We start from the raw sequence: 27,271 nt of genomic DNA, 5'->3' as shown, positions 1-27,271 counted from the left end.
TTTGTATTTCAATTTGATCAAACTTAGCAAAATGGTAGCCAACCAACATATCACTGATTTCTTTCAGGGACTAGAGGGGGATACAAAAATAATGATTGTCATCTTGACTCTCACTTGTTCCAAGGCCATAGCGGGCTTCTCCTACTGACTTGTGGCTTTTTCTCTCTAGTCTTCACTCTTTGGTGCTTGTCATTACATCATGTAATGCCATGTGAGTGCCGGAGGCGGCAAAAATTGGAGACTGAAAAGAAGAAGACTGGAGCTAGAGAAGTAGAGTCAGCAGAGGACCAAGTAAGGGGCAAGAGGACCAACTGAGCTGTTGTTGCAGGACAGATGAGGAGCAAGTTGACTATAATTCTTTTATTGACAATTTCAATCGGGGCACATTTGAATGGCATTAAGTAAATTTGGAACTAATCAAATTTCCATCAGTGAGGGTGATCAATGAGTGGAACTAGCTGCCACAAGAGGTGGTGAGTTCTCCTTCAGTTTAAGTCTGCAAACAGAGGCTGGACAGACATCTGTTTGACATGGTTAAATGAATCCTGCATTGAGCAGGGGGTTGGACATGATGACCCTCGAAGTCCCTTCCAACTCTAACATTCTATGAAATTTCCCAGTCAAATTCAAGCAAATTTGCCAAATTTGAACATCTCTAGCCATATGTCATTCCCTCCGATCCTCCCTGGTCTCCTACTATCTGTGCTTGCAAAAGTATGAGAATGAAGAAGACATGACAGCAGCATACACAGTGCTTATTAATTGTAATTAAGATTATTTGCAAAAATTGTATAGAGATGTATGAAAGGAACAGTTACATGGTGGGGTAGAAGAGTAATATTATTGGAGTCAATTGTGTATTATTCCGTTATTATATTAAGCTTATGCAAATATATTCATTTTCTTGAAGGGATAGATAAGCTTAGAGTTTATTCAAGAGATTTTTAAAAATATATCTTCCATGTAGAACCTTGGTCTCAAGAGTTTGATCGAATTCAGCAGAAGAAAAATTGTTTGTAAAAACAACAACTTTACTTTGGCTGCCATATTGAAGGCACATACTGTAATTTATTCCTGTGTTTCCTGTAGATAATTTAGCAAGCTGTGATTGCTTTATGGTAGCAGATATAAATTGAATTCACTTAACAGTGAAATGTCTGTAGAATGTACTGGAAGTGATGGAGGTGGAATTGATGGACAACAGTTCCTCATCCCGGAGACCAGAAAATATCTGATGGGATAGACATATTTTCATGTATAGTCTGTAGTAAGAAATTCTTGCCTTATATTATAGAGCTGTCATCATCACCATCTAGTGATAATGAGATGACTCTGCTTATGCTTTCTCAGTCTACACGGCACAGCTGATAAGTGAGTTACAGAGAAGAAAAAGTCCCCGAAGCCTCCCGAAGAAGCAGAACGTGAAACGCGCGTCGAGGCAGAGGGACGCCGAGGTACTTTCACGTGGCTGACAGCAAGGTATACCATTTCTCTTACATACCATCCACTAGATGTATGACGTGTATTAAGAGTATATTGGTGGCTAGATTATCATGGGAACAAGTATCTACTTAAGCATCTAAGCGATATTAGGATCAACAACCACATTTACCACCATATATATTCTTAGATAATAGTTTAACACTAATTTCATTATATATTGAGGCTTTTCATCAGTGGTTAACATGTTTACATGCTTGAGAGTGTTTTGCGTGGTTTGCTGAAACTACCTATGACAGTATAGTCCCTTGTTTTGGATTTTGTACCCTTCTTTACATGTAGTAATTGGTGTTTCTCAACATCTTTTATGTTATTGTGTTAAAATAAAATTATGGCTTTTATATCGGTACCATAGTGGAGATCATTTATTCTATTGGTCACGCTAAGTGTGATATATAGAGAAAAAGAAGTGTCAGACTATGCTTTCTAAATACTAGAACATGTCAAGATTTTTTTTATATGTTAATAATAGCAATAAATGATTATTATTTATTTAGAAAGGATGAGTGAATCATTTCTAAACTAATCAAATTTAATTGAATTTCCCAAAACTTACACTTTAATACCATAACCGGTAATACTCATATGACCACGTGAAGAGACACATTAGGATGGCATGGCATCAGAATGCTCATCGAAATCCTGTCGCCGACAGAAGATGAAACCGACGCCAGAGAGGAGCAGAGGCCAGGGAAGTCAGCAGAAGACTGTTGGGGAGCTGAGGTGTCAGAGCTTAATAATTAACTTCTTGAGTGGCACTCAGGGCTCATTCAACTCACATCTAATACATTTGATGTAAATTCAGTATCCGAAGAAAAGTAAAAAAAAAAATGTGCCGAATTCAAATTTTGGCAGATCTCTAATATTTAAAAAAAATATGTTTTTTTACATCAAACTTCATATAAATACTTTATACTGTTATATAAGATACATATAATGTCAATTAGAGGGGCCTTCTAGCCTTTGTATTTTGCATGTAACATTCTTTCATGTTCAGCACAGAGGAAGCAATGGTACTCTAAGAATAAATAATAATAATATATGATGAGAATTATTATAGTTTACCTGATATTGTCCATTGGTCAAATCCAACGTAATATTTACGCCTTTGTCAAAATCCGAAGTAGATAAAGTAGAAGAAATCCATGTTGTTTGAAGATCATTATCATTCATGTAGGACACCGGGTGAGCATCTCGATTCACCCTTAACACTTTGTCCTTTGTTTTGCTGTATGCTCCATTTGGAAGGCAAGACCTTCCATCCAGGGGGTGAAGACGTGGGTGGCTGCTAGGACATCTGCATTCTGACTGAATGGTCAGTTGAAGGAACTTTTCAGAAAACACTTCCAAGATTTCTCTGTTGAAAAGCAAAGCAAGGTTATCCTAGAAATAAATCTACACTGATAAAAATGAACTACTGATAAGAAGGCAAATTTAGATCAATGCATCTTGTAATTAACTGACTCCTGAGTTTAGAGGTGATAAAAGAGATGAGCAAAGAAATGTTTCCCAATGACCCCCAACATATGCAAGTGTTATAGATCAAACGCTGGGGTCTATGTGGATAGGAAGATATTTACCCAAAGCTGAGGGTCTATGTGAATCGGGAGGTGTTTGCCCAAAGCTGAGGGTCCGTGTGGATCGGAAGATGTTTACTCAAAGCTGAGGGTCTATGTGAATCGGGAGGTGTTTGCCCAAAGCTGAGGGTCTATGTGAATCGGGAGATGTTTGCCCAAAGCTGAGGGTCTATGTGAATCGGGAGGTGTTTGCCCAAAGCTGAGGGTCTGTGTGGATCACTAGATGTTTGCCTAAAACTGAGGGTCTGTGTGGATCGGAAGATGTTTGCCCAAAGCTGAGGGTCTGTGTGGATTCGGAGATTTTTACCCAAAGCTGATGGTCTGTGTGGATCAGAATATGTTTGCCCAAAGTTGAGGGTCTGCAAATTTTGTTGCAAATAATCAAAAGGGTCACAAAATATGTGTTGAGAAGAAAAAATGACAATAACTGCCAAAGATTTGAGATTGCAATGGCGAAGTGACCAAGAAGTCAATATCCTCCAGTGCCTTCATAATCCAGAAGCATTACCTCCCTGGAGACCCAAAGTACAAAATGTTCCATGCTCAGAGACATGGCCGAGGTGAGGAAGGCTTAAACCCGACCACCACTGAGCAAGACACAGAAGTACAAGGTGTTCAGTGTTCAGAGATACTGCCAAGGTGAGGAGGCTGGGCCCGACCACCACTGAGCAAGACGCCGAAGTACAATGTGATCAGTATTCAGTGACACGGCTGAGGTGAGGAGGCTGAAACCTGACCACCACTGAGCAAGATTCAGAAGTACAAGGTGTCCAGTGCTCAGCAACATGGCTGAGGTGAGGAGGCTGAGCCCGACCACAATTGAGCAAGGTTCAGAAGTACAAGGCAATCTGTGCTCAGTGACTCGGCCGAGTTGAGGAGTCTGAAACCCGACCAGCACACAAGTGGAATCATCTAGACCGGGCTAAGAAATATCTGATACAGATTGTTCAAAGGTTTTATGGACTGATGAGATTAGAGTGACTCTTGACGGAGCAGATAATCGGGCCTGAGACTGGATCAGTAACGGCCACGAGCCTCCACTTCCACTCAGATGACAGCAAGGTGGTGGTGGGCACTCGTATGGGCTGGTATTATTAAAGATGAGCTAGTTGGACAGTTTTGGGTTGAAGACGGACTCAACTCCTAAACCAAATGCCAGTTTTTAAAAGGCACTTTCTTCCAGCAGTGGTAGAGGAAAAAGAGTGCGTCATTGACATTTCTGAAGGACAGTGCTCCATTGTAGCATTGAAGTCTCCACTGCTTGGTGCCAGGAAAGGCCTTAAAGATGAAGAATAATGACCGGCACCTTTATCACCAGACCTTAACCCTACTGAGAACTTCTGGGACTTTCTTGCAGGGTAGATTTATGTTGAAGGAGAACAGTCATCTCTCTGATCAGTGTCTGAGGCTGTGATTACTGCATCAAAAAAGTTGATTGACAACAGATTAAGAACCCGACAGACCCCATGGAGGAAGCTTATTACTAGCATTGAAAAGAAGGGCAGCTATATCGGTTAATGATATTTGTTTTGAGATTTCAAAAATGTATTTTTGTACATTTTGAGGTGTTTTGTTTTCTTATTCTCACTGTAACAGATGAATATAATAATTCTGCACACAAAAATATTCTTCTAAGAAAGACAAAACCAGACTGTTACTTTCTTAAATATTCAGGTCTAAAGTTTATTAACCTTTCGGATTGACTGACAGCACAAAAGTTGTTAAATATAAAAAATAAATAATCAAAAATACAAATTGTAACTGCAGTGCATACTTATAAAAAAAATTGCCATCAACGACTCAAAATGGCTACCATAACTTATCCATGATAAAGATATTTCACTAAATAATGTGACCACCTGTTTGTAAGCGTCTCCTGATACAGTCGGAAATCTTGCATTCTTCCGACAAACTGCTCTGCACCTGCAGACATACAAAGCACAAACATGAAATTTTAAAAGCAATTAAACTTTTTTTTTAATAATTTTGTCCAGAATGGAAAGTTATGAAACTTTAAAATCACTTTATTAAGGGATTTTCCTTCCAGATCCGTGCTTTCCCTAGTTTATTTGTCTGCTTTCTGTTGCATTGGTATAAGAAAATTAAGAAAATACTAATTTGGAGTACAGATGATGGCACTGGTTGGAGTACAGATGATGGCAATCATTAAAGTACACATGATGGCAGTGGTTGAATTACAGATGATGGCAGTGGTTAAAGTACAGATGATGGCAGTGGTTACAGTGCAGATAATGGCAGTGGTTGAAGTACAGATGATGGCAGTGGCTGAATTACAGATAATGGCAGTCGTTAAAGTACACATGATGGCAGTGGTTAAAGTACAGATGATGACAGTGGTTAAAGTACAGATGATGGCAGTGGTTGGAGTACAGATGATGGCAGTGGTTAAAGTACAGATGATGACACTGGTTGTATTACAGATGATGGCAGTGGTTGAATTACAGATGATGGCAGTGGTTGAAGTACAGATGATGGCTGTGATTGAAGTACTGATGATCAACCACTGCGAAGTACAGATGATGGAAAAATTCAGAGGAAAAAGGAGTATGTGGTCTACAATTAAATACATATAAAATATTGCTCACCAGCAGCTGACAAAAGATAGGGGAAATGGCACAAGGCTGATCCAGCAGGACCCCCAACGTACGTTTCGCTTCTTTGTTGATCGCTTTCTCAAGGGGATGATGGCAGTGGTTGAATTACAGATGATGGCAGTGGTTGAATTACAGATGATGGCAGTGGTTGAATTACAGATGATGGCAGTGGTTGAATTACAGATGATGGCAGTGGTTGAATTACAGATGATGGCAGTGGTTAAAGTACACATGATGGCAGTGGTTGAATTACAGATGATAGCGGTGGTTAAAGTACACATGATGGCAGTGGTTGAATTACAGATGATAGCGGTGGTTAAAGTACACATGATGGCGGTGGTAAATGTACAGATGATGGCAGTGGTTGAAGTACAGATGATGGCAGTTATAGGTCAGCCCCTTTCTCCTCCTCTTAGTGTTCTGCGTATCAGAATAATGTCCTGTAGCAACTTATCCCCAGAGTAAGTGAGACAGGAGCTGAGCCTGTCATTGCCATCATCTGTACTCCAAATGAGCATGTTCTGAAGGCAACAAATAGCCTTGTGATAAGCAGGGGATTAGAAGACACTTAAATGTAATGATTTTACAGGAATGATGACAAATACCCTAATAAAGTGATTTGTAACGTTTCTTAACTTTCCATGCTGGAAAAAAAATATTATAAAAATAAATAAAAGTTTATTTACTCTTTGCTTCTTGCTGTTAACCCTTCCAAAAATTGGTAGTAAAGGCTCATATATGAGCCTAGTTTGTGTCGTGGCCTAACAATCACAGAGTTTAATATTTTATTGGAAAAGTAAGATTCCTATTTTCTCTGAAGAACGTTTTGCACCATCTTTTATTCTGATTAGCAAGGTGGTATGGAGGCTGCCTCATTAAGCTGAAGTAATGAGCCAGTCCAGCTGCCACCTTTAATTAGTGAAGAGATAGGTACAATTGTTCTTTAAAGACGCAACATAAAGACTAAAAAGTGTTCTCCGATTCGGAGTGTCCACAGCATGTTTTAAAGCATTTAGATTTCAATTAATCATATACTTCTAATGGAGAAATGTTGTGCTGCAAACACAGGAATCCTGAAGGCCCCTGAAATAAAGGACTTGGTAACTTTCAAATATTTAATGCATCTTCAGAAAAAAATAACCTGATTGACTATTTCTATGAAAGCCTCAGAATACATAATCAGTAGCTTCAAAATGTTCTTGGTCTACATTCTCTAATCTTCATTCCTTAACAACCAGGGATACATACATTAATCTCTTCTGTGCCCTAGACCACAAGGGATCAAGGTGGATCTAGCCCTGCACCAACAGGAAGTTAAACATTGATCCCTAGACAGCCATAAACCACCATGTATCCTAGCAGTAACCTCTTCTTTTCTGCCCTAGACCAGGACAAGTCCTCCTGGGTCATTGTGTCCATCCCCCTGCTCAATGCAGGAGTCACTAAACCATCTCAGACAGATGTCTGGCCAGCCTCTGTTTGAAGACTTCCAATAAAGGAGATCTCACGATGGCACGATCCGTGACGTTCCAGCGATATCGTTACGATCTCGCTGTGTCTGACACGCTACTGCGATCAGGGACCCCACTGAGAATCGTACGTCATAGCAGATCGTTTGAAACTTTATTTCGTCGCTGGATCTCCCGCTGACATCGCTGAATCGGCGTGTGTGACGCCGATTCAGCGATGTCTTCACTGCTAACCAGGGTAAACATCGGGTTACTAAGCGCAGGGCCGCGCGTAGTAACCCGATATTTACCCTGGTTACCAGTGTAAATGTAAAAAAAAGCAAACACTACATACTTACATTCCCGGTGTCTGGTCATGTCCCTCGCCTTCAGCTTCCCGCACTGACTGGTGAGCGCCGGCCAGCCGTAAAGTACAGCAGTGACGTCACCGCTCTGCTTTCTGGCTGTCCGGCGCTCACTGTCAGTGCAGAGAAGCACAGCGCCGAGGGACGCGACAGGAATGTAAGTATGTAGTGTTTTTTTTTTTTTACGTTTACGCTGGTAACCAGGGTAAACATCGGGTTACTAAGCACGGCCCTGCGCTTAGTAACCCGATGTTTACCCTGGTTACCGGGGACTTCGGGATCGTTGGTCGCTGGAGAGCTGTCTGTGTGACAGTTCTCCAGCGACCAAATAGCGACGCTGCAGCGATCGACATCGTTGTCGTATCGCTGCAGCGTCGTTTTAGTGTGACGGTACCCTTAGACCATCAGGAAGACAGACATGGAACCCATCAGTGTATATCGCCAGATATTCTAGCAGTAAATTCCTTGCCGTAGACTACCTAGGATCTAGACATTAGTTTCTCCATCGTCGTAGACCAGCAGGAAAATAAACATTGAATTCTAGCCCTCCAGTGATGCAGTTTAAACCCCTTCACTATACTAAACCATTAGAGTTGCCATTTTCTAGCCTAGAAAACAGGAAAGTCATAATAAACTTCCCAACTACTCTAACCTACCAGGAGTGTTGTCAGTAAAACCTTTATCACTGTAGGCCACCTACGACAACACTTTTGATTGGACTAGCTAACAATTGCTGGCAAACTGGCAAGCCAAAGATGGGTTTTATAAAGCCCAATACAGGAGTATCCGCCTAACAATTCTTAAAAGGATTATTCCACAAACGACATCATCTATCCCATGACCTGCGCTGCCAGTAAATACAATATTGGTTTCCTATATAAGGGTATATAATACATACCATTCATACTTTGTCCAAGTCGGAAAAAACTCCCAGCATCAAGTTCAGCAAAGGGATCAATAAGAAATCTTGTATCAAATGGTGTGAGATCTTCTTCTGGTCCATTGATGAAGAAGCCTATTTTGGTATAGTGTACCTGTCCCCAAAAAGAAAAAAATATATAAAATATCAATATTCAGACAGTATTATTGATCCGTACTTGGTGGAAAATCTACTTTGGTCATGAGATTAAATCAAAGTTCAAACGTGGATTGAATCATCTTTTTTACCATCTGACTTCTGGCTTCTGCTACATTTTTAGACTTTTATTAAGATGTGCCACTTTAATGTATAGAACATATTTATAGGTGTTGTGTCAGTAAGGCTCATCTTTTAGGACACAGTCAGATGACCGTATAATACAGACGATGATTGCATCGAAATCCTCGGACTGGCCGGCGTCTCTCCTAAACAGAACATGACAGCTGCATAGAAATAAATGGTCTAGAGAGCCGCCAGCCAGTCTGTGCTGTTGTGAATTCTGTGGCCAAACTCCCTCCTGTGGTCGAGAGTGGTACTTCGGCTGGTTCTGTCTATGAGCTTCCTTTGGTGGATGAGAGTGGCACTGCGGCTTCTGAGTTTCCTTCCTCAGGTGATGAGGTTAAGTCGTTAGTCGCTGCTCTATTTAACTCCACCTGGTGCTTTGATCCTGGCCTCCAGTCAATGTTCTAGTATTGGTCTTGCTTCCTCCTGGATCGTTCCTGTGGCCTGTCTATTCTGCATAAGCTAAGTTCTGCTTGTGTTACTTTTGTTTGCTATTTTTTCTGTCCAGCTTGCTATATTGGTTTTTCTTGCTTGCTGGAAGCTCTGAGACGCAGAGGGAGCACCTCCGTACCATTAGTCGGTGCGGAGGGTCTTTTTGCCCCTCTGCGTGGTTGTTTGTAGGTTTTTGTGTTGACCGCAAAGCTATCTTTCCTATCCTCGGTCTATTCAGTAAGTCGGGCCTCACTTTGCTAAATCTATTTCATCTCTGTGTTTGTATTTCATCTTTACTCACAGTCATTATATGTGGGGGGCTGCCTTTTCCTTTGGGGAATTTCTCTGAGGCAAGGTAGGCTTATTTTTCTATCTTCAGGGCTAGTTAGTTTCTCAGGCTGTGCCGAGTTGCATAGGGAGCGTTAGGCGCAATCCACGGCTACCTCTAGTGTGGTGTGATAGGATTAGGGATTGCGGTCAGCAGAGTTCCCACGTCTCAGAGCTCGTCCTATGTTTTTTGGTAATTGTCAGGTCACTTTGTGTGCTCTGAACTTCAATGTCCATTGTGGTTCTGAATTACCTGTTCATAACAGTACTGGAGGCCCAAAGTACTAATGCTTCTCAATAGAGGGAAAAGAGAAGTTCTGAGACCATTTTTTTTTTCTTTGCACTGTGTTCTGTCTTTCATTTCCCCTTTACATCAGGGTGGTTCAGAACACAGGTGTGGACATGGACAGTCAAGGTCTGTTCTCTTTGATGGATAATCTCGCTAAAAATGTACAGAATATTCAAGATTTAGTGGTTCAGAATCCTATGTTAGAACCTAAAATTCCTATTCCTGAGTTATTTTTTGGAGATAGAGCTAAGTTTTTGAATTTTAAAAATAATTGTAAACTATTTCTGGCTTTGAAACCCCGCTCCTCTGGTGACCCAGTTCAAAAAGTTAAGATTATTATTTTTTTATTACGTGGCGACCCTCAAGACTGGGCATTTTCCCTTGCGCCAGGAGATCCTGCATTATGTAATATTGATGCGTTTTTTCTGGTGCTCGGATTGCTGTACGACGAACTTAATTCAGTGGATCAGGCAGAGAAAAATTAGCTGGCTCTATGTCAGGGTCAGGATGAGATAGAGATTTATTGTCAGAAGTTTAGAAAGTGGTCCGTGCTCACTCAATGGAATGAATGTGCGCTGGCAGCTATTTTCAGAAAGGGTCTCTCTGAAGCCCTTAAGGATGTCATGGTGGGATTTCCTATGCCTGCTGGTCTGAATGAGTCTATGTGTTTGGCCATTCAGATCGGTCGACGCTTGCGCGAGCGTAAATCTGTGCACCATTTGGCGGTATTATCTGAGCATAAACCTGAGCCTATGCAGTGCGATAGGACTTTGACCAGAGCTGAAAGGCAAGAACACAGACGTCAGAATGGGCTGTCTTTCTACTGTGGTGATTCCACTCATGCTATCTCCGATTGTCCTAAGCGCACTAAGCGGTTCGCTAGGTCTGCCACCATTGGTACGGTACAGTCGAAATTTCTTTTGTCCGTTACTTTGATCTGCTCTTTGTCTTCCTATTCTGTCATGGCATTTGTGGATTCAGGCGCTGCCCTGAATTTGATGGACTTGGAGTTTGCTAGGCGCTGTGGGTTTGTCTTGGAGCCCTTGCAGTGTCTTATTCCATTGAGAGGAATTGATGCTACGCCTTTGGCCAAGAATAAGCCTCAGTATTGGACCCAGCTGACCATGTGCATGGCTCCTGCGCACCAGGAGGATATTCGCTTTCTGGTGTTGCATAATCTGCATGATGTGGTCGTGTTGGGGTTGCCATGGCTACAAGTCCATAACCCAGTATTAGATTGGAAATCAATGTCTGTGTCCAGCTGGGGTTGTCAGGGGGTACATGGTGATGTTCCATTTCTGTCTATCTCATCATCCACCCCTTCTGAGGTCCCAGAGTTCTTGTCTGATTACCGGGATGTATTCGATGAGCCCAAGTCCAATGCCCTACCTCCGCATAGGGATTGTGATTGTGCTATCGATTTGATTCCTGGTAGTAAGTTTCCAAAGGGTCGACTGTTTAATTTATCTGTACCTGAGCACGCCACTATGCGGAGTTACGTGAAGGAGTCTTTGGAGAAGGGTCATATTCGCCCGTCATCGTCGCCATTGGGAGCGGGGTTCTTTTTTGTGGCCAAGAAGGATGGTTCGCTGAGACCTTGTATTGATTACCGCCTTCTAAATAAAATTACTGTCAAATTTCAGTACCCCTTGCCGCTGCTGTCTGATTTGTTTGCTCGGATTAAGGGGGCTAGTTGGTTCACCAAGATAGATCTTCGTGGTGCGTATAATCTTGTGCGTATTAAACGGGGCGATGAATGGAAAACAGCATTTAATACACCCGAAGGCCATTTTGAGTACCTGGTTATGCCATTCGGGCTTTCTAATGCTCCATCAGTGTTTCGGTCCTTTATGCATGACATCTTCCGAGAGTAGATGGATAAATTCCTGATTGTATACTTGGATGATATTTTGGTCTTCTCGGATGATTGGGAGTCTCATGTGAAGCAGGTCAGAATGGTGTTCCAGGTCCTGCGTGCTAATTCTTTGTTTGTGAAGGGGTCAAAGTGTCTCTTTGGTGTTCAGAAGATTTCATTTTTGGGGTTCATTTTTTCTCCTTCTACTATCGAGATGGACCCTGTTAAAGTTCAGGCCATTTATGATTGGACTCAGCCAACATCTCTGAAGAGTCTGCAGAAGTTCCTGGGCTTTGCTAATTTTTATCGTCGCTTCATCACTAATTTTTCTAGTATTGCTAAACCGTTGACTGATTTAACCAAGAAGGGTGCTGATGTGGTCAATTGGTCTTCTGCTGCTGTGGAAGCTTTTCAGGAGTTGAAGCGTCGTTTTTCTTCTGCCCCTGTGTTGTGCCAACCAGATGATTCGCTTCCGTTCCAGGTCGAGGTTGATGCTTCCGAAATTGGAGCAGGGGCTGTTTTGTCGCAGAGAAGTTCTGATTGCTCGGTGATGAAACCATGCGTCTTCTTTTCCAGGAAATTTTCGCCTGCTGAGCGAAATTATGATTTTGGCAATCGAGAGTTGCTAGCCATGAAGTGGGCATTCGAGGAGTGGCGTCATTGGCTTGAAGGAGCTAAGCATCGCGTGGTGGTCTTGACTGATCACAAAAACTTGACTTTCTCGAGTCTGCCAAACGGTTGAATCCTAGACAGGCTCGTTGGTCGCTGTTTTTCTCCCGTTTTGACTTTGTGGTTTCGTACCTTCCGGGCTCTAAAAATGTGAAGGCGGATGCCCTGTCTAGGAGTTTTGTGCCCGATTCTCCGGGTTTGCCTGAGCCGGCGGGTATTCTCAAAGAGGGGGTAATTTTGTCTGCCATCTCCCCTGATTTGCGGCGGGTGCTGCAAAAATTTCAGGCTAATAGACCTGACCGTTGCCCAGCGGAGAAACTGTTTGTCCCTGATAGGTGGACGAATAAAGTTATCTCTGAGGTTCATTGTTCGGTGTTGGCTGGTCATCCTGGAATCTTTGGTACCAGAGATTTGGTGGCTAGATCCTTTTGGTGGCCGTCTCTGTCGCGGGATGTGCGTTCTTTTGTGCAGTCCTGTGGGATTTGTGCTCGGGCTAAGCCCTGCTGTTCTCGTGCCAGTGGGTTGCTTTTGCCCTTGCCGGTCCCGAAGAGGCCTTGGACACATATCTCTATGGATTTTATTTCGGATCTCCCCGTCTCTCAAAGAATGTCGGTCATTTGGGTGGTTTGTGATCGCTTCTCTAAGATGGTCCATTTGGTGCCCTTGTCTAAATTGCCTTCCTCCTCTGATTTGGTGCCGTTGTTTTTCCAGCATGTGGTTCGTTTACGTGGCATTCCAGAGAACATCGTTTCTGACAGAGGTTCCCAGTTTGTTTTGAGGTTTTGGCGAGCCTTTTGTGCTAGGATGGGCATTGATTTGTCTTTTTCCTTGGCTTTCCATCCTCAGACAAATGGCCAGACTGAACGAACCAATCAGACCTTGGAAACATATCTGAGATGTTTTGTTTCTGCTGATCAGGATGATTGGGTGTCCTTTTTGCCTTTGGCTGAGTTCGCCCTTAATAATCGGGCCAGCTCGGCTACTTTGGTTTCGCCGTTTTTCTGCAATTCTGGGTTCCACCCTCGTTTCTCTTCAGGGCAGGTTGAGTCTTCGGACTGTCCTGGTGTGGATACTGTGATGGATAGGTTGCAGCAGATTTGGACTCATGTAGTGGACAATCTGACTTTGTCCCAGGAGAAGGCTCAACGTTTCGCTAACCGCAGGCGCTGTGTGGGTCCCCGACTTCGTGTTGGGGATTTGGTTTGGTTATCTTCTCGTTATATTCCTATGAAGGTTTCCTCTCCTAAATTTAAGCCTCGTTTCATTGGTCCATATAGGATTTCTGAGGTTCTTAATCCTGTGTCTTTTCGTTTGACTCTTCCAGCTTCTTTTTCCATCCATAACGTGTTCCATAGGTCATTGTTGCGGAGATACGTGGCACCTGTGGTTCCATCTATTGATCCTCCTGCTCCGGTTTTGGTTGAAGGGGAATTGGAGTATATAGTGGAGAAGATTTTGGATTCTCGTGTTTCGAGACGGAAACTCCAGTATCTGGTTAAGTGGAAAGGTTATGGTCAGGAAGATAATTCCTGGGTCTTTGCCTCTGATGTCCATGCTGCAGATCTGGTTCGTGCCTTTCATGTGGCTCATCCTGGTCGGCCTGAGGGCTCTGGTGAGGGTTCGGTGACCCCTCCTCAAGGGGGGGTACTGTTGTGAATTCTGTGGCCAAGCTCCCTCCTGTGGTCAAGAGTGGTACTTCGGCTGGTTCTGTCTATGAGCTTCCTTTGGTGGATGAGAATGGTACTGCGGCTTCTGAGTTTCCTTCCTCAGGTGATGAGGTTAAGTCGTTAGGCGCTGCTCTATTTAACTCCACCTGGTGCTTTGATCTTGGCCTCCAGTCAATGTTCTAGTATTGGTCTTGCTTCCTCCTGGATCATTCCTGTGGCCTGTCTATCCTGCATAAGCTAAGTTCTGCTTGTGTTACTTTTGTTTGCTATTTTTTCTGTCCAGCTTGCTATATTGGTTTTTCTTGCTTGCTGGAAGCTCTGAGACGCAGAGGGAGCACCTCCGTACCGTTAGTCGGTGCGGAGGGTCTTTTTGCCCCTCTGCGTGGTTGTTTGTAGGTTTTTGTGTTGACCGCAAAGCTATCTTTCCTATCCTCGGTCTATTCAGTAAGTCGGACCTCACTTTGCTAAATCTGTTTCATCTCTGTGTTTGTATTTCATCTTTACTCACAGTCATTATATGTGGGGGGCTGCCTTTTCCTTTGGGGAATTTCTCTGAGGCAAGGTAGGCTTATTTTTCTATCTTCAGGGCTAGTTAGTTTCTCAGGCTGTGCCGAGTTGCATAGGGAGCGTTAGGCGCAATCCACGGCTACCTCTAGTGTGGTGTGATAGGATTAGGGATTGCGGTCAGCAGAGTTCCCACGTCTCAGAGCTCGTCCTATGTTTTTTGGTAATTGTCAGGTCACTTTGTGTGCTCTGAACTTCAATGTCCATTGTGGTTCTGAATTACCTGTTCATAACACTGTGCACAGCTATGTGACCGCTATCAGTGTAATACGGCTGTTTGACTGTGCCCTTATACTCAGATGAACCCACCGAGCTTTTGTGTCCTTTTATGAGTTGTTTCCTGAGTATTTTTCCTATGGTTTTGGCCACATGCAGTTTTTAGGAGGATTTTTTACTGTTGTTTCCTAGTAGTTTTTTTTTTATTCTGTTGAATAATGAAGAAACCATTAGTGTTTTGCTTAGGCAAAAACGACAGCAGAACACTCCAAAAGACGTCTAGTCATCTTCTGGGCATCTTTTGAGCTTTCCCATTGAATTTTATTGTAAATCACATAGCGTCTTATGAGCGGAATACGTCTGAAGAATATCCTGGTCACGTCTGTCGACTGCGTGACATTTTTTAGAAATGGTTATAAGACGGTCAAAAGCCTGAACATGTTGAGAGCGAGTCGTTTTTACACAGAGATACGTATGTTCATTCTTTTCATTGTTTTTTTATAGGTATTTCAGGTGAATCCACGTTGTGTGCACATATTCTCATAGGGATTGAAGTCCCCAACTGTCCTGTATACGGTCCTAGTGTTAAATTACAAAATTCTGGCTGCCATTAGACACCACTAGAGTTTAGGCACTTACTGCATAACTCTAAAACGAGGGGCATACAAGCGTATTTTTGTTATTCAAGAAAATAACATAAATTATGCAAATAATACTCTGATCCGAGTGTGATCTGTTACTCTTAGATGAGGCGAAGATGGAGGAAAAATGGCTCCATCTTCTCCATGCTATGAGGCCAGGTAAATCTTGCATCACACAGATGTCATTCGACTGCAGTCCGATGTTTTCTACGTACTCATTGACTTGCATGGCTGAGTGCAATCTGAATATCAGATTAAACTCGTATGATTTTTTCAGACTCTGTCCAACCCAAAAATTGGATAAGTACATGGCCTTATAGACTAACATTGGTCAGAGCATTGTCAGATCGCACTCGTACCGATAAGGCTACTTTCCCACTAGCGTCCGTACGGGTCCGTCGCAGTGCGTCGGGCCGACGTACCAATGCATACTGTGAAATAAGATCACAACGGCGGCAGCATCCGCTGCCCCATTGTATGGTCTGGGGAGGAGGGGGCAGAGTTCCGGCCGCGCATGCGCAGTCGGGAAAAGCGAAACCAACGGACCAAAAAATGTTGCATGGAACGTTTTTTTGTCCCGACGGACTGCAAAAACACGACGCATCCGTCGCACGACGGATGCGACGTGTGGCAATCTGTCGCAATATGTCGCTAATGAAAGTCTATGGAGAAAAAACGCATCCTGCAGGCAACTTTGCAGGATGCGTTTTTTCTGCAAAACGACGCATTGCGACGTGTGTCGTACGACACTAGTGTGAAAGTAGCCTTATATGATCATCTGCACGAGCCCTACGATCAATTTATCATCAACTCAGTCTAGTATTGGCTGAAGGCGGCACTGCGCCAACACATTGATAAAAGATTTGGTGTGGAAACATATAAACCTCTATGGTGTGAGCTCCTTAGTAAAATGAAGGAGATGCACAGTTCCATTGGGTGAATTTTGATTTCCTGCAAAAAAAAAATTTGATGTTTTCTAAAGTATAGGTCATTATTATATTATGTTTATTTTTTATACTTTTTCTATACTATATCCCTTTAACCCCTTCATGACCCAGCCTATTTTGACCTTAAAGACCTTGCCGTTTTTTGCAATTCTGACTAGTGTCCCTTTATGAGGTAATAACTCAGGAACGCTTCAATGGATCCTAGCGGTTCTGAGATTGTTTTTTCGTGACATATTGGGCTTCATGTTAGTGGTAAATTTAGGTCAATAAATTCTGTGTTTATTTTTGATAAAAATGGAAATTTGGCGAAAATTTTGAAAATTTCGCAATTTTCACATTTTGAATTTTTATTCTGTTAAACCAGAGAGTTATGTGACACAAAATAGTTAATAAATAACATTTCCCACATGTCTACTTTACATCAGCACAATTTTGGAAACAAAATTTTTTTTTGCTAGGAAGTTATAAGGGTTAAAATTTGACCAGCGATTTCTCATTTTTACAACGAAATTTACAAAACCATTTTTTTTAGGGACCACCTCACATTTGAAGTCAGTTTGAGGGGTCTATATGGCTGAAAATACCCAAAAGTGACACCATTCTAAAAACTGCACCCCTCAAGGTGCACAAAACCACATTCAAGAAGTTTATTAACCCTTCAGGTGCTTCACAGCAGCAGAAGCAACATGGAAGGAAAAAATGAACATTTAACTTTTTAGTCACAAAAATGATTTTTCAGCAACAATTTTTTTATTTTCCCAATGGTAAAAGGAGAAACTGAACCACGAAAGTTGTTGTCCAATTTGTCCTGAGTACGCTGATAACTCATATGTGGGGGTAAACCACTGTTTGGGCGCACGGCAGGGCTTGGAAGGGAAGGAGCGCCATTTGACTTTTTGAATGAAAAATTGGCTGCACTCTTTAGCGGACACCATGTCACGTTTGGAGAGCCCCCGTGTGCCTAAAAATTGGAGCTCCCCCACAAGTGACCCCATTTTGGAAACTAGACGCCCCAAGGAACTTATCTACATGCATAGTGAGCCCTTTAAACCCCCAGGTGCTTCACAAATTGATCCGTAAAAATGAAAAAGTACTTTTTTTTCACAAAAAAATTCTTTTAGCCTCAATTTTTTCATTTTCACATGGACAACAGGATAAAATGGATCCTAAAATTTGTTGGGCAATTTCTCCTGAGTATATTGATACCTCACATGTGGAGGTAAACCACTGTTTGGGCACATGGTAAGGCTCGGAAGGGAAGGAGCGCCATTTGACTTTTTGAATGAAAAATTATCTCCATCGTTAGCGGACACCATGTCGCATTTGGAGAGACCCTGTGTGCCTAAACATTGGAGCTCCCCCACAAGTGACCCCATTTTGGAAACTGGACCCCCAAGGAACTTATCTAGATGCCTAGTGAGCACTTTAAACCCTCAGGTGCTTCACAAATTGATCCGTAAAAATGAAAAAGTACTTTTTTTTCACAAAAAATTTATTTTCGCCTCAATTTTTTCATTTTCACATGGGCAATAGGATAAAATGGATCCTAAAATTTGTTGAGCAATTTCTCCCGAGTACGCCGATACCTCATATGTGGGGGTAAACCACTGTTTGGGCACACGGCAGGGCTCGGAAGGGAAGGCGCGCCTTTTGACTTTTTGAATGGAAAATTAGCTCCAATTGTTAGCGGACACCATGTCGCGTTTGGAGAGCCCCTGTGTGCCTATGCATTGGAGCTCCCCCACAAGTGACCCCATTTTGGAAACTAGACCCCCCAAGGAACTTATCTAGATGCATACTGAGCACTTTAAACCCCCAGGTGCTTCACAAAAGTTTATAATGCAGAGCCATGAAAATAAAAAATAATTTTTCTTTTCTCAAAAATGATTTTTTAGCCTGGAATTTCCTATTTTGCCAATGGTAATTGGAGAAATTGGACCACAAATGTTGTTGTACAGTTGGTCCTGAGTACGCAGATACCCCATATGTGGGGGTAAACCACTGTTTGGGTGCACGGCAGGGCTCAGAAGGGAAGGCACGCCATTTGGCTTTTTAAATGGAAAATTAGCTCCAATCATTAGCGGACACCATGTCGCGTTTGGAGAGCCCCTGTGTGCCTAAACATTGGAGATCCCCCACAAATGACCCCATTTTGGAAACTAGACCCCCAAAGGAACTAATCTAGATGTGTGGTGAGCACTTTGAACCCTCAAGTGCTTCACAGAAGTTTATAACGCAGAGCCATGAAAATTAAAAAAAAAATTATTTTCTCAAAAATGATTTTTTAGCCCACTATTTTTTATTTTCCCAAGGGTAACAGGAGAAATTTGACCCCAAAAGTTGTTGTCCAGTTTCTCCTGAGTACGCTGATACCCCATATGTGGGGGTAAACCACTGTTTAGGCACATGCTGGGGCTCGGAAGTGAAGTAGTGACGTTTTGAAATGCAGACTTTGATGGAATGCTCTGTGGGCGTCACGTTGCGTTTGCAGAGCCCCTGATGTGGCTAAACAGTAGAAACCCCCCACAAGTGACCCCATTTTGGAAACTAGACCCCGAAAGGAACTTATCTAGATGTGAGGTGAGCACTTTGAACCCCCAAGTGCTTCACAGAAGTTCATAACACAGAGCAGTGAAAATAATAAATACGTTTTCTTTCCTCAAAAATAATTATTTAGCCCAGAATTTTTTATTTTCCCAAGGGTTACAGGAGAAATTGGACCCAAAAAGTTGTTGTCCAGTTTCTCCTGAGTACGCTGATACCCCATGTGTTGAGGTAAACCACTGTTTGGGCACACGTCAGGGCTCAGAAGGGAAGTAGTGACTTTTGAAATGCAGACTTTGATGGAATGGTCTGCGGACGTCACGTTGCGTTTGCCATGCCCCTGGTGTGCCTAAACAGTAGAAACCCCCCACAAGTGACCCCATTTTAGAAACTAGACCCCGCAAGGAACTTATCTAGATATGTGGTGAGCACTTTGAACTCCCAAGTGTTTCACAGACGTTTACAACGCAGAGCCGTGAAAATAAAAAATAATTTTTCTTTCCTCAAAAATGATGTTTTAGCAAGCATTTTTTTATTTTCACAAGGGTAACAGGAGAAATTGGACCCCAGTAATTGTTGCGCAGTTTGTCCTGAGTATGCTGGTACCCCATATGTGGGGGTAAACCACTGTTTGGGCGCACGTCGGGGCTCGGAATTGAGGGAGCACCATTTGACTTTATGAATACAAGATTGGCTGGAATCAATGGTGGCGCCATGTTGCGTTTGGAGACCCCTGATGTGCCTAAACAGTGGAAACCCCTCAATTCTAACTCCAACACTAACCCCAACACACCCCTAACCCTAATCCCAACTGTAGCCATAACCCTAATCACACCCCTAACCACAACCCTAATTCCAACCCTAACCCTAAGGCTATGTGCCCACGTTGCGGATTCGTGTGAGATTTTTCAGCATCATTTTTGAAAAATCCGCGGGTAAAGGGCACTGCGTTTTACCTGCGGATTTACCGTGGATTTCCAGTGTTTTTTGTGCGGATTTCACCTGTGGATTCCTATTGAGGAACAGGTGTAAAACGCTGCGGAATCCGCACAAAGAATTGACATGCTGCGGAAAATACAACGCAGCATTCCGCGTGGTATTTTCCGCACCATGGGCACAGCGGATTTGGTTTTCCATATGTTTACATGGAACTATAAACCTGATGGAACACTGCTGCGGATCTGCAGCAAAATCCGCACCGTGTGCACATAGCCTAATTCTAAATGTATGTGCACACGCTGCGGAAAACGCTGCAGATCCGCAGCAGTTTCCCATGAGTTTACAGTTCAATGTAAACCTATGGGAAACAAAAATCGCTGTGCACATGCTGCGGAAAAACTGCACGGAAACGCAGCGGTTTACATTCCACAGCATGTCACTTCTTTCTGCGGATTCCGCAGCGGTTTTACAACTGCTCCAATAGAAAATCGCAGTTGTAAAACCGCAGTGAAATGCGCAGAAAAACCGCGGTAAATCCGCGATAAATCCACAGTGGTTTAGCACTGCGGATTTATCAAATCCGCAGCGGAAAAATCCGCAGAGGAACAGAATACGTGTGCACATACCGAAACCCTACCCCTACCCCTAACCCTACCCCTAACCCTAACCCTAGCCCTAACCCTAACCTTAGCCCTAACCCTAACCCTAGCCCTAACCCTAACCCTACCGCTAACCCTAACCCTACCCCTAACCCTACCCCTAACCCTAACCCTACCCCTACCCCTAACCCTACCCCTAACCCTACCCCTAACCCTACCCCTAACCCAAACCCTATTCTAACCTTAGTGTAAAAAAAAAAAAATTATTTATTTTTTTATTGTCCCTACCTATGGGGGTGACAAAGGGGGGGGGGGGGGTCATTTACAATTTTTTTTTTATTTTGACCACTGAGATAGGTTATATCTCAGTGATCAAAACTCACTTTGGAACGAATCTGCCGGCCGGCAGATTCGGCGGGCGCACTGCACATGCGCCCGCCATTCTGGAAGATGGCGGCGCCCAGGAAAGAAGACGGACGGATCCCGGGTGGTAAGTATAAGGGGGGGGGGGAGATCAGGGCACGGGGGGAGCGTCGGAGCACGGGGGGGTGGATCGGAGCATGGGGGGGGTGGATCGGAACACGGGGGGATGGATTGAAGCACGGGGTGGGGGATCGCTGTGCAGGGGGGTGGATCGGAGCACGGGGGGGAATCGGAGCAAGGGGGGTTCCTGTGCGGGGGGGTGATCGGAGTGCGGGGGGGGTTTGATTGGAGCACGGGGGGAGCGGACAGGAGGACGGGGGAGCGGAGCACAGGACGGCGGGGAGCGGACCACAGATCGGGGGGCTGGGGGGGCGATCGGAGGGGTGGGGTGGGTGCACATAAGTGTTTCCAGCCATGGCCGATGATATTGCAGCATCGGCCATGGCTGGATTGTAATATTTCACCAGTTTTTTAGGTGAAATATTACAAATCGCTCTGATTGGCAGTTTCACTTTCAACAGCCAATCAGAGCGATCGTAGCCACGGGGGGGTGAAGCCACCCCCCCTGGGCTAAACTACCACTCCCCCTGTCCCTGCAGGCCGGGTGAAATTGGAGTTAACCCTTTCACCCGGCCTGCAGGGACGCGATCTTTCTGTGACACAGCATATGCGTCACAGGTCGGATGGGCACCGACTTTCATGACGCATACGCTGTGTCACAGGTCGGGAAGGGGTTAAAATCCATGAAGATATCTAGAGAGGCCAATTTTAAGACCCCACTTTGGCCACGTGTGCTTTCGTTCAAGAGTTGAATTTTTCATTTCTGTGAATTGAGCAATTGCTGGGGCTCACATGACCCAGATCCTGACCTTTAAATAGTTATAAGGTATATTAAATGATCACAAATTTAGCTAAGTTTTTAAAGGCACGCCCAAAACTATAAAGGACTCGATATCAAGCATACGCGGGGCCGGGCTCATGCATAATCGGTGCGCATGCTCATGCATGAGCTTAACTCTTCTGTCCTCTGGTTTGAGCGATTGATGGGGTCTCGAGACAAGGAATAATCCCAATCTACATGATTTTATGCTTAAAGAGTGATCAAAATGTTTGGCTACAAAAACATTAAGCATTATAAATTTTTCAACAATTTTTTTAAATCTTCATTTAATTAAGCAGTTTGATTAATTGCTAAATCCCCGCCAGCAGCACCACGCATTATTGCACCTTATTTCTTTCCTTTTCCGACATCATACAAAGTTGCATTTAGAAGTTTTATGGATATAAACCCAACAAAAACGATGATGGCTCCGTAGTTTATTATGTGCTTATATTTTACAAGGCTGCAAGCAATCAATGGAGAGGATGTGTCTATTAGAATAAAATAAATCCTCGGCGATAGCAAATTATATTTACATGATTGTCACATCGTGATTTTTCTCCCACAACACAGTCATTGAACAGCGCACGTGTAATGGTTGGGTATATATTACCTTAAAAGAAACGTGAATTGTCTCCCATTTGTGATTGTTATCAGACAAGCGGGTGCCGTGATCATGGATAAACACTGCAGATGTATTAGTTAAGGGGTGCAAAATTGCTTTGGAGGATCATTATGTCGTCTCTAGATTACATTCCAAACAACATTCCGGATACTACAGGCTACAATTTCCGTAAATTGTACATTTTCAAAAACCATTACGATACGGAAAATCACCTCTTTAAGTGAAAAATTAAATCCGGCGGTTATTTTTTTTTACAGCTTGTAAATGTTAGTTTAGGATTTTTACACTTCCCACATTATTTTTTTTTATTCTTCTTGGTCTGCTCGTTTTATAAAGTCTGGTCTAGAATTATATTACAAAAAGATGAAAAAAAAAAAAATATGTAAATAATCGAAATCAAAGTAAAAAAAATAATGTATTTTTGCATTTCTTGTCATTATATATAATACATAAAATAAACTTGGGGATTTTTTTGTGTAAAATTATACATAGAATTAATTTCTTGGAGACATTTGCACTTTCCTAATTAAAGAAAAAATAAGCAAACATGTGAGCAGGTTTTCCGTGGATCAGTCTAAATGTGAATCCTCCTTAGGATAAAATAAAAGTCAAGTGATCTGAGCGATTTCGAACAGCGCATAGTCATAGCTGCCAAATCAGCCGATACTGGTTTATAAAAAGTTGCCAATCTTACGCAAATTTCTTGTGAAATGATGGGGAGGGTATACCAAGAATAATGTCATTGAAAAACAAGCATGTAGCAAAAGGGGATCATGTAAACCTAAGCAATTTTTTGAAGAAAACGATCAAAGGAAGTTGTGAGGAATAGCTCTGATAAAAAAGATCAGGGGAGGAGATGGGGAATCGTTTTGATGAAAAGGATAAGAGGAGGATCTGAGGAATCGTTTTGATGAAATAATGATATTTGGATGTTAGGAATTGTACTGGTAAACAGAAGGTACAACCAAATTCAATGCTGGTGTCTAACTAAGATGTCTGAATTCACAACCTTGAGATCCTTAAAAAAGTTGTGTTATATATTTTTTGACTCATCTCTTCCGACAAGCCTACAGCCTGCAGTGATCCTCAACCTACTGAACAGCCGCACAGCCAGCTCTTCCCTCTCCTAGTGTATCCTCACCCACCCCCTGCAGACTGTGAGCCCTCGCGGGCAGGGTCCTCCCTCCTTATGTACTCGTGTGCCTTGTTATCTGCTCATGTTTAATGTATTTGTCTATATTTGCCCGACTATTCACATGTAAAGCGCCATGGAATAAATGGCGCTATAAAAATGTATAATAATAATAATAATAATTATATTAGAAGATGACCAGTTCCAGTGCCACTAAGGATGAAGTTAGACATTCATGTGTTATGATCTGATTATGGACCATGAAGCAAGGACTGGCTCGATTAGTGAGTCTACTGACCCGAACTTGCCAGTCTTGAAACCTGCGACAATTCCATGCATCATGGTTCATACGTAGATTATGATGCATAGACTCTTGAATTCGGCCACAAGAAACATAAAGGCGAGAGACCAATAGGCAAAAAAATCAAAAATTGTATCATTGAGGAGAATTAAAAAATTGCCTAGATTTTTGTTTCACCAACCTAACCAGTCAAAATTTGGCACAAGAAGCATGAATTGATGGACCCTTCCTGTTACGAGGTAAGTGTCGTCATTTCAGGCTGGTTGAGGTGGAGTAATCGTGTGAGGAATGGACGCATAGGCCAATATTCTTGTAGAATATTCGATGTCATGATGAATTACTACGGTTCTGAAAGCCAAAGGAGGTCCAGAGTGCTAAGTAACTGTGTGCCTCTAATAAATTGGTCATTTAGTAAAAAAAATTTGAAAAATTACCAACGCTCCCATTTTTTAATATTATGCAAAATTATTTAGAAATTAAATAAAATAATAAAAAAATACAAAATAATATTTGCATAGTGTTAAACAGGAAGTAGTTAAATAAAAAATAAACAACATAAAAATTGACAAAGTTAAATATTATGTAATCTGAAACATGAAAAATATAAAAAATGGCAAGTCTCGGAACAATATTTTATGTAATGATAATAAATAGATAAATAATATAAACTAAATAAGCCAGCAAAATAGAACTGTAAAAAATAAGTCTCTGAATATTTTAAGTAATATAAATAAATATAAAATAAATACATATAAAGCATCAAAAATACAGTATGTTAAAAAGGAAACCTCGGAATTATATTTTATGTAATGATAATAATAAGAAGATAAATTTAAAAAAAGCCATGTCAAAATGTTAAAAAAAATTTCAGAATGGAAAAGTATTCACATCGATTTTTCTGGCAAACACGGATAGTTTGTTATTGTACATCATATATGTATAGTAATGTTAAAAATAGGAAGTAAAAAAACAAAAAAAAAATAAGAAATAGAAATGTAAAAATAAACCGTGCTCTCAGAATGCTGATATTGTATGTAATGCTAAAAAATAGAAAATAAAGAAACAACATAAAAATACAAAAAATAACCAGTGCTCTTGGACTAATAGTGTATGTAATGTTAAAAAATAGAGAAAAAAGAAAGATAATACAAAAATTAACCAGCGCTCTCAAAATGATAGTATATGTAATGCTAAAAAGTGGAAAAAAAGAAACATAATAATATCAACATTAACCAGTGCTCTCAGAATGTTAGTGTATGTAATGCTAAAAAATAGAAAAAAAGAAACAACTTAATAATAAAAAAACTAACCAGTGCTCTCAGAATGTTAGTGAATGTAATGCTAAAAAGTAGAAAAAAAGAAGCAACATAGTAAAACAAAAAATAACCCATGCTCTCAGAATGATAGTGTATGTAATACTAAAAAATAGAGAAAAAAAGAAACAACATAATAATACAAAAAATAGCCAGTGCTCTCGGAATGTTAGTCTATGTAATGCTAAAAAATAGAGAAAAAAAGAAACAACATAATAATACAAAAAATAACCCGTGCTCTCAGAATGATAGTCTATGTAATGCTAAAAAATAGTGAAAAAAGAAACAACATAATAATACAAAAAATAGCCAGTGCTCTCAGAATGTTAGTCTATGTAATGCTAAAAAATAGAGAAAAAAAGAAACAACATAATAATACAAAAAATAGCCAGTGCTCTCAGAATGTTAGTCTATGTAATGCTAAAAAATAGTGAAAAAAGAAACAACATACGGTAATAATATAAAAAATAACTAGTGCTCTCAGAATGATAGTGTATGTAATGCTAAAAAAATAGAGAAAAAAGAAACAACATAATAATACAAAAAATAACCAGTGCTCTCAGAATGATAGTATATGTAATGCTAAAAAATAGTGAAAAAAGAAACAACATCATAATAAAAAACTAACCTCTGCTCTCAGAATTATATTTTATGCCATATTATTAAATAAAATCTAAAAAAAAGAAAAACAAATAGGCTAAATGAAAAAAATAACCAGCGCTCTTGGAATTGTATTTTCCGTAATATTATTAAATATCTATATTTTTTACAGCCTGTTACTGTCGTTGAGCTCTCGACTGTTATCATTATGAAAGATACAGCCATCCCACTGTGTTATTTGCAACATTATCTCATGTTTTACAACATCTCTGCTCGGCGAGGAGACATACAGTATGAAATATAACTCGAGAAAACTTCTCAGTGGTGTTAATGCATAAAAAGGATTGTTCCACCATCGCCACTGTCTTTACCCAGCCAGATCCTGACGAACAGCCAATTTCCTTTATCACATTAACACAGCCATGAGGGAAACACATTTGTTCAAGTCAACTACACTAAAGATACCATTACCAATGCAGCATATACATGTTTTATATCAGCTGTATTCTCAGAGTATGAGGGAGCAAACAATATATTAACACTACCATGACAGTTTATTTAAGAAAAGAAAATTGTCTCCGCAGAGAGACAGAAGTTAGCAATGTATTGCTAAAGCTCACTGTCACCAATCTAATAAAGGCAATAATTCTTTAGCCGGTTTCTTTATAGCGGGAAACACTCTTGTGATAGTCCTGTCATATCATTCAAAATGAAAATGTTCTTTTAGAACTTTAAGTATACCTTCGGAAAAAAAAAATATCAAAAGATTACTACTTTTTTTATTATTTATTTTTGCTTCTTTTTTTTTTTAAATATTATAATAAAATTATAAATAAAACTAAATATATAAAATGCAAAAAAAAAATTCCAACGACCGCTCTTGGGTCAACTCAGCTATCGTAGATTACAAATAATAAAAGGCTGGTGCTTTATGACGTTGGGAAAGTCTGGAAGCCATGATCTATTGGAACATGTACGGTGTTTGCTGATAGAAGCATTTATATTAATGTTCGTAACCAAGGAAGGCTAGACTGCTCAATATTTCTACTTGAGAGATGAAGAAATGGACATAAGAAATTACCTATGATATCTACATCCACACTGACCGTCCAATCGATCTATGAAATGCCATATCCATGAGGCAGTAGATGTTTCTAAAGTGGTAGTTACCAAGAGGAAATATATTATTTTGGTTTTTAAAAGACGTTAGTTGACATGTGTGGGTGTGGCGATAGGAATATGGAAGACTTCAACTAAGTGACACAGAAGAATTATATATATAATATATCTATCATTATTTAACGCCCTTCAGCTTGATCTCGAGCTATGGTGACTTCATGGATGAATGCTCTTTCGGAAGATCCTTAGGCCTTATTGGGTCAACCAGAGTCTTCTCCACCATTATCTTGATAATATCAAGTCGTATATATAGAGTATTTAGTATTATGTGATGACAAATGTGAGGATTTGGGAATATTAGTCAACAAGTGAATAGTCAACTCTAGTAGTTAATGTTTTGGAATGCTAGCAAATGGGCAAACGTAGATGTCATAGTGACCTCAACAAGCCTCAGATTCAAAGAACATCTTGGAAATAGCAGCT

At 41.3% G+C, this 27,271-nt stretch overlaps 1 protein-coding gene across 1 annotated transcript in view; it reads right to left on the bottom strand.

The window, feature by feature from the left end:
* USH2A (usherin) overlaps nt 1-27,271 on the bottom strand; it is an 824,795-nt gene that overhangs the window by 753,634 nt on the left and 43,890 nt on the right. Inside the window, exons 4-6 of the mRNA XM_069726496.1 lie at nt 8,404-8,539; nt 4,937-5,000; nt 2,566-2,857 (exon numbers count right to left, since the gene is read on the bottom strand). Of these exons, the coding sequence (XP_069582597.1) occupies nt 2,566-2,857; nt 4,937-5,000; nt 8,404-8,539 (492 nt within the window). The remainder of the gene's footprint in view (nt 1-2,565; nt 2,858-4,936; nt 5,001-8,403; nt 8,540-27,271) is intronic.

This window comes from Ranitomeya imitator, chromosome 5, assembly GCF_032444005.1.
Source record: "Ranitomeya imitator isolate aRanImi1 chromosome 5, aRanImi1.pri, whole genome shotgun sequence".
Taxonomy (NCBI): domain Eukaryota; kingdom Metazoa; phylum Chordata; class Amphibia; order Anura; family Dendrobatidae; genus Ranitomeya; species Ranitomeya imitator.
The sequence above is the reverse complement of the archived record's forward strand: the minus strand, read 5'-3'. Positions and strand labels throughout refer to the sequence as shown.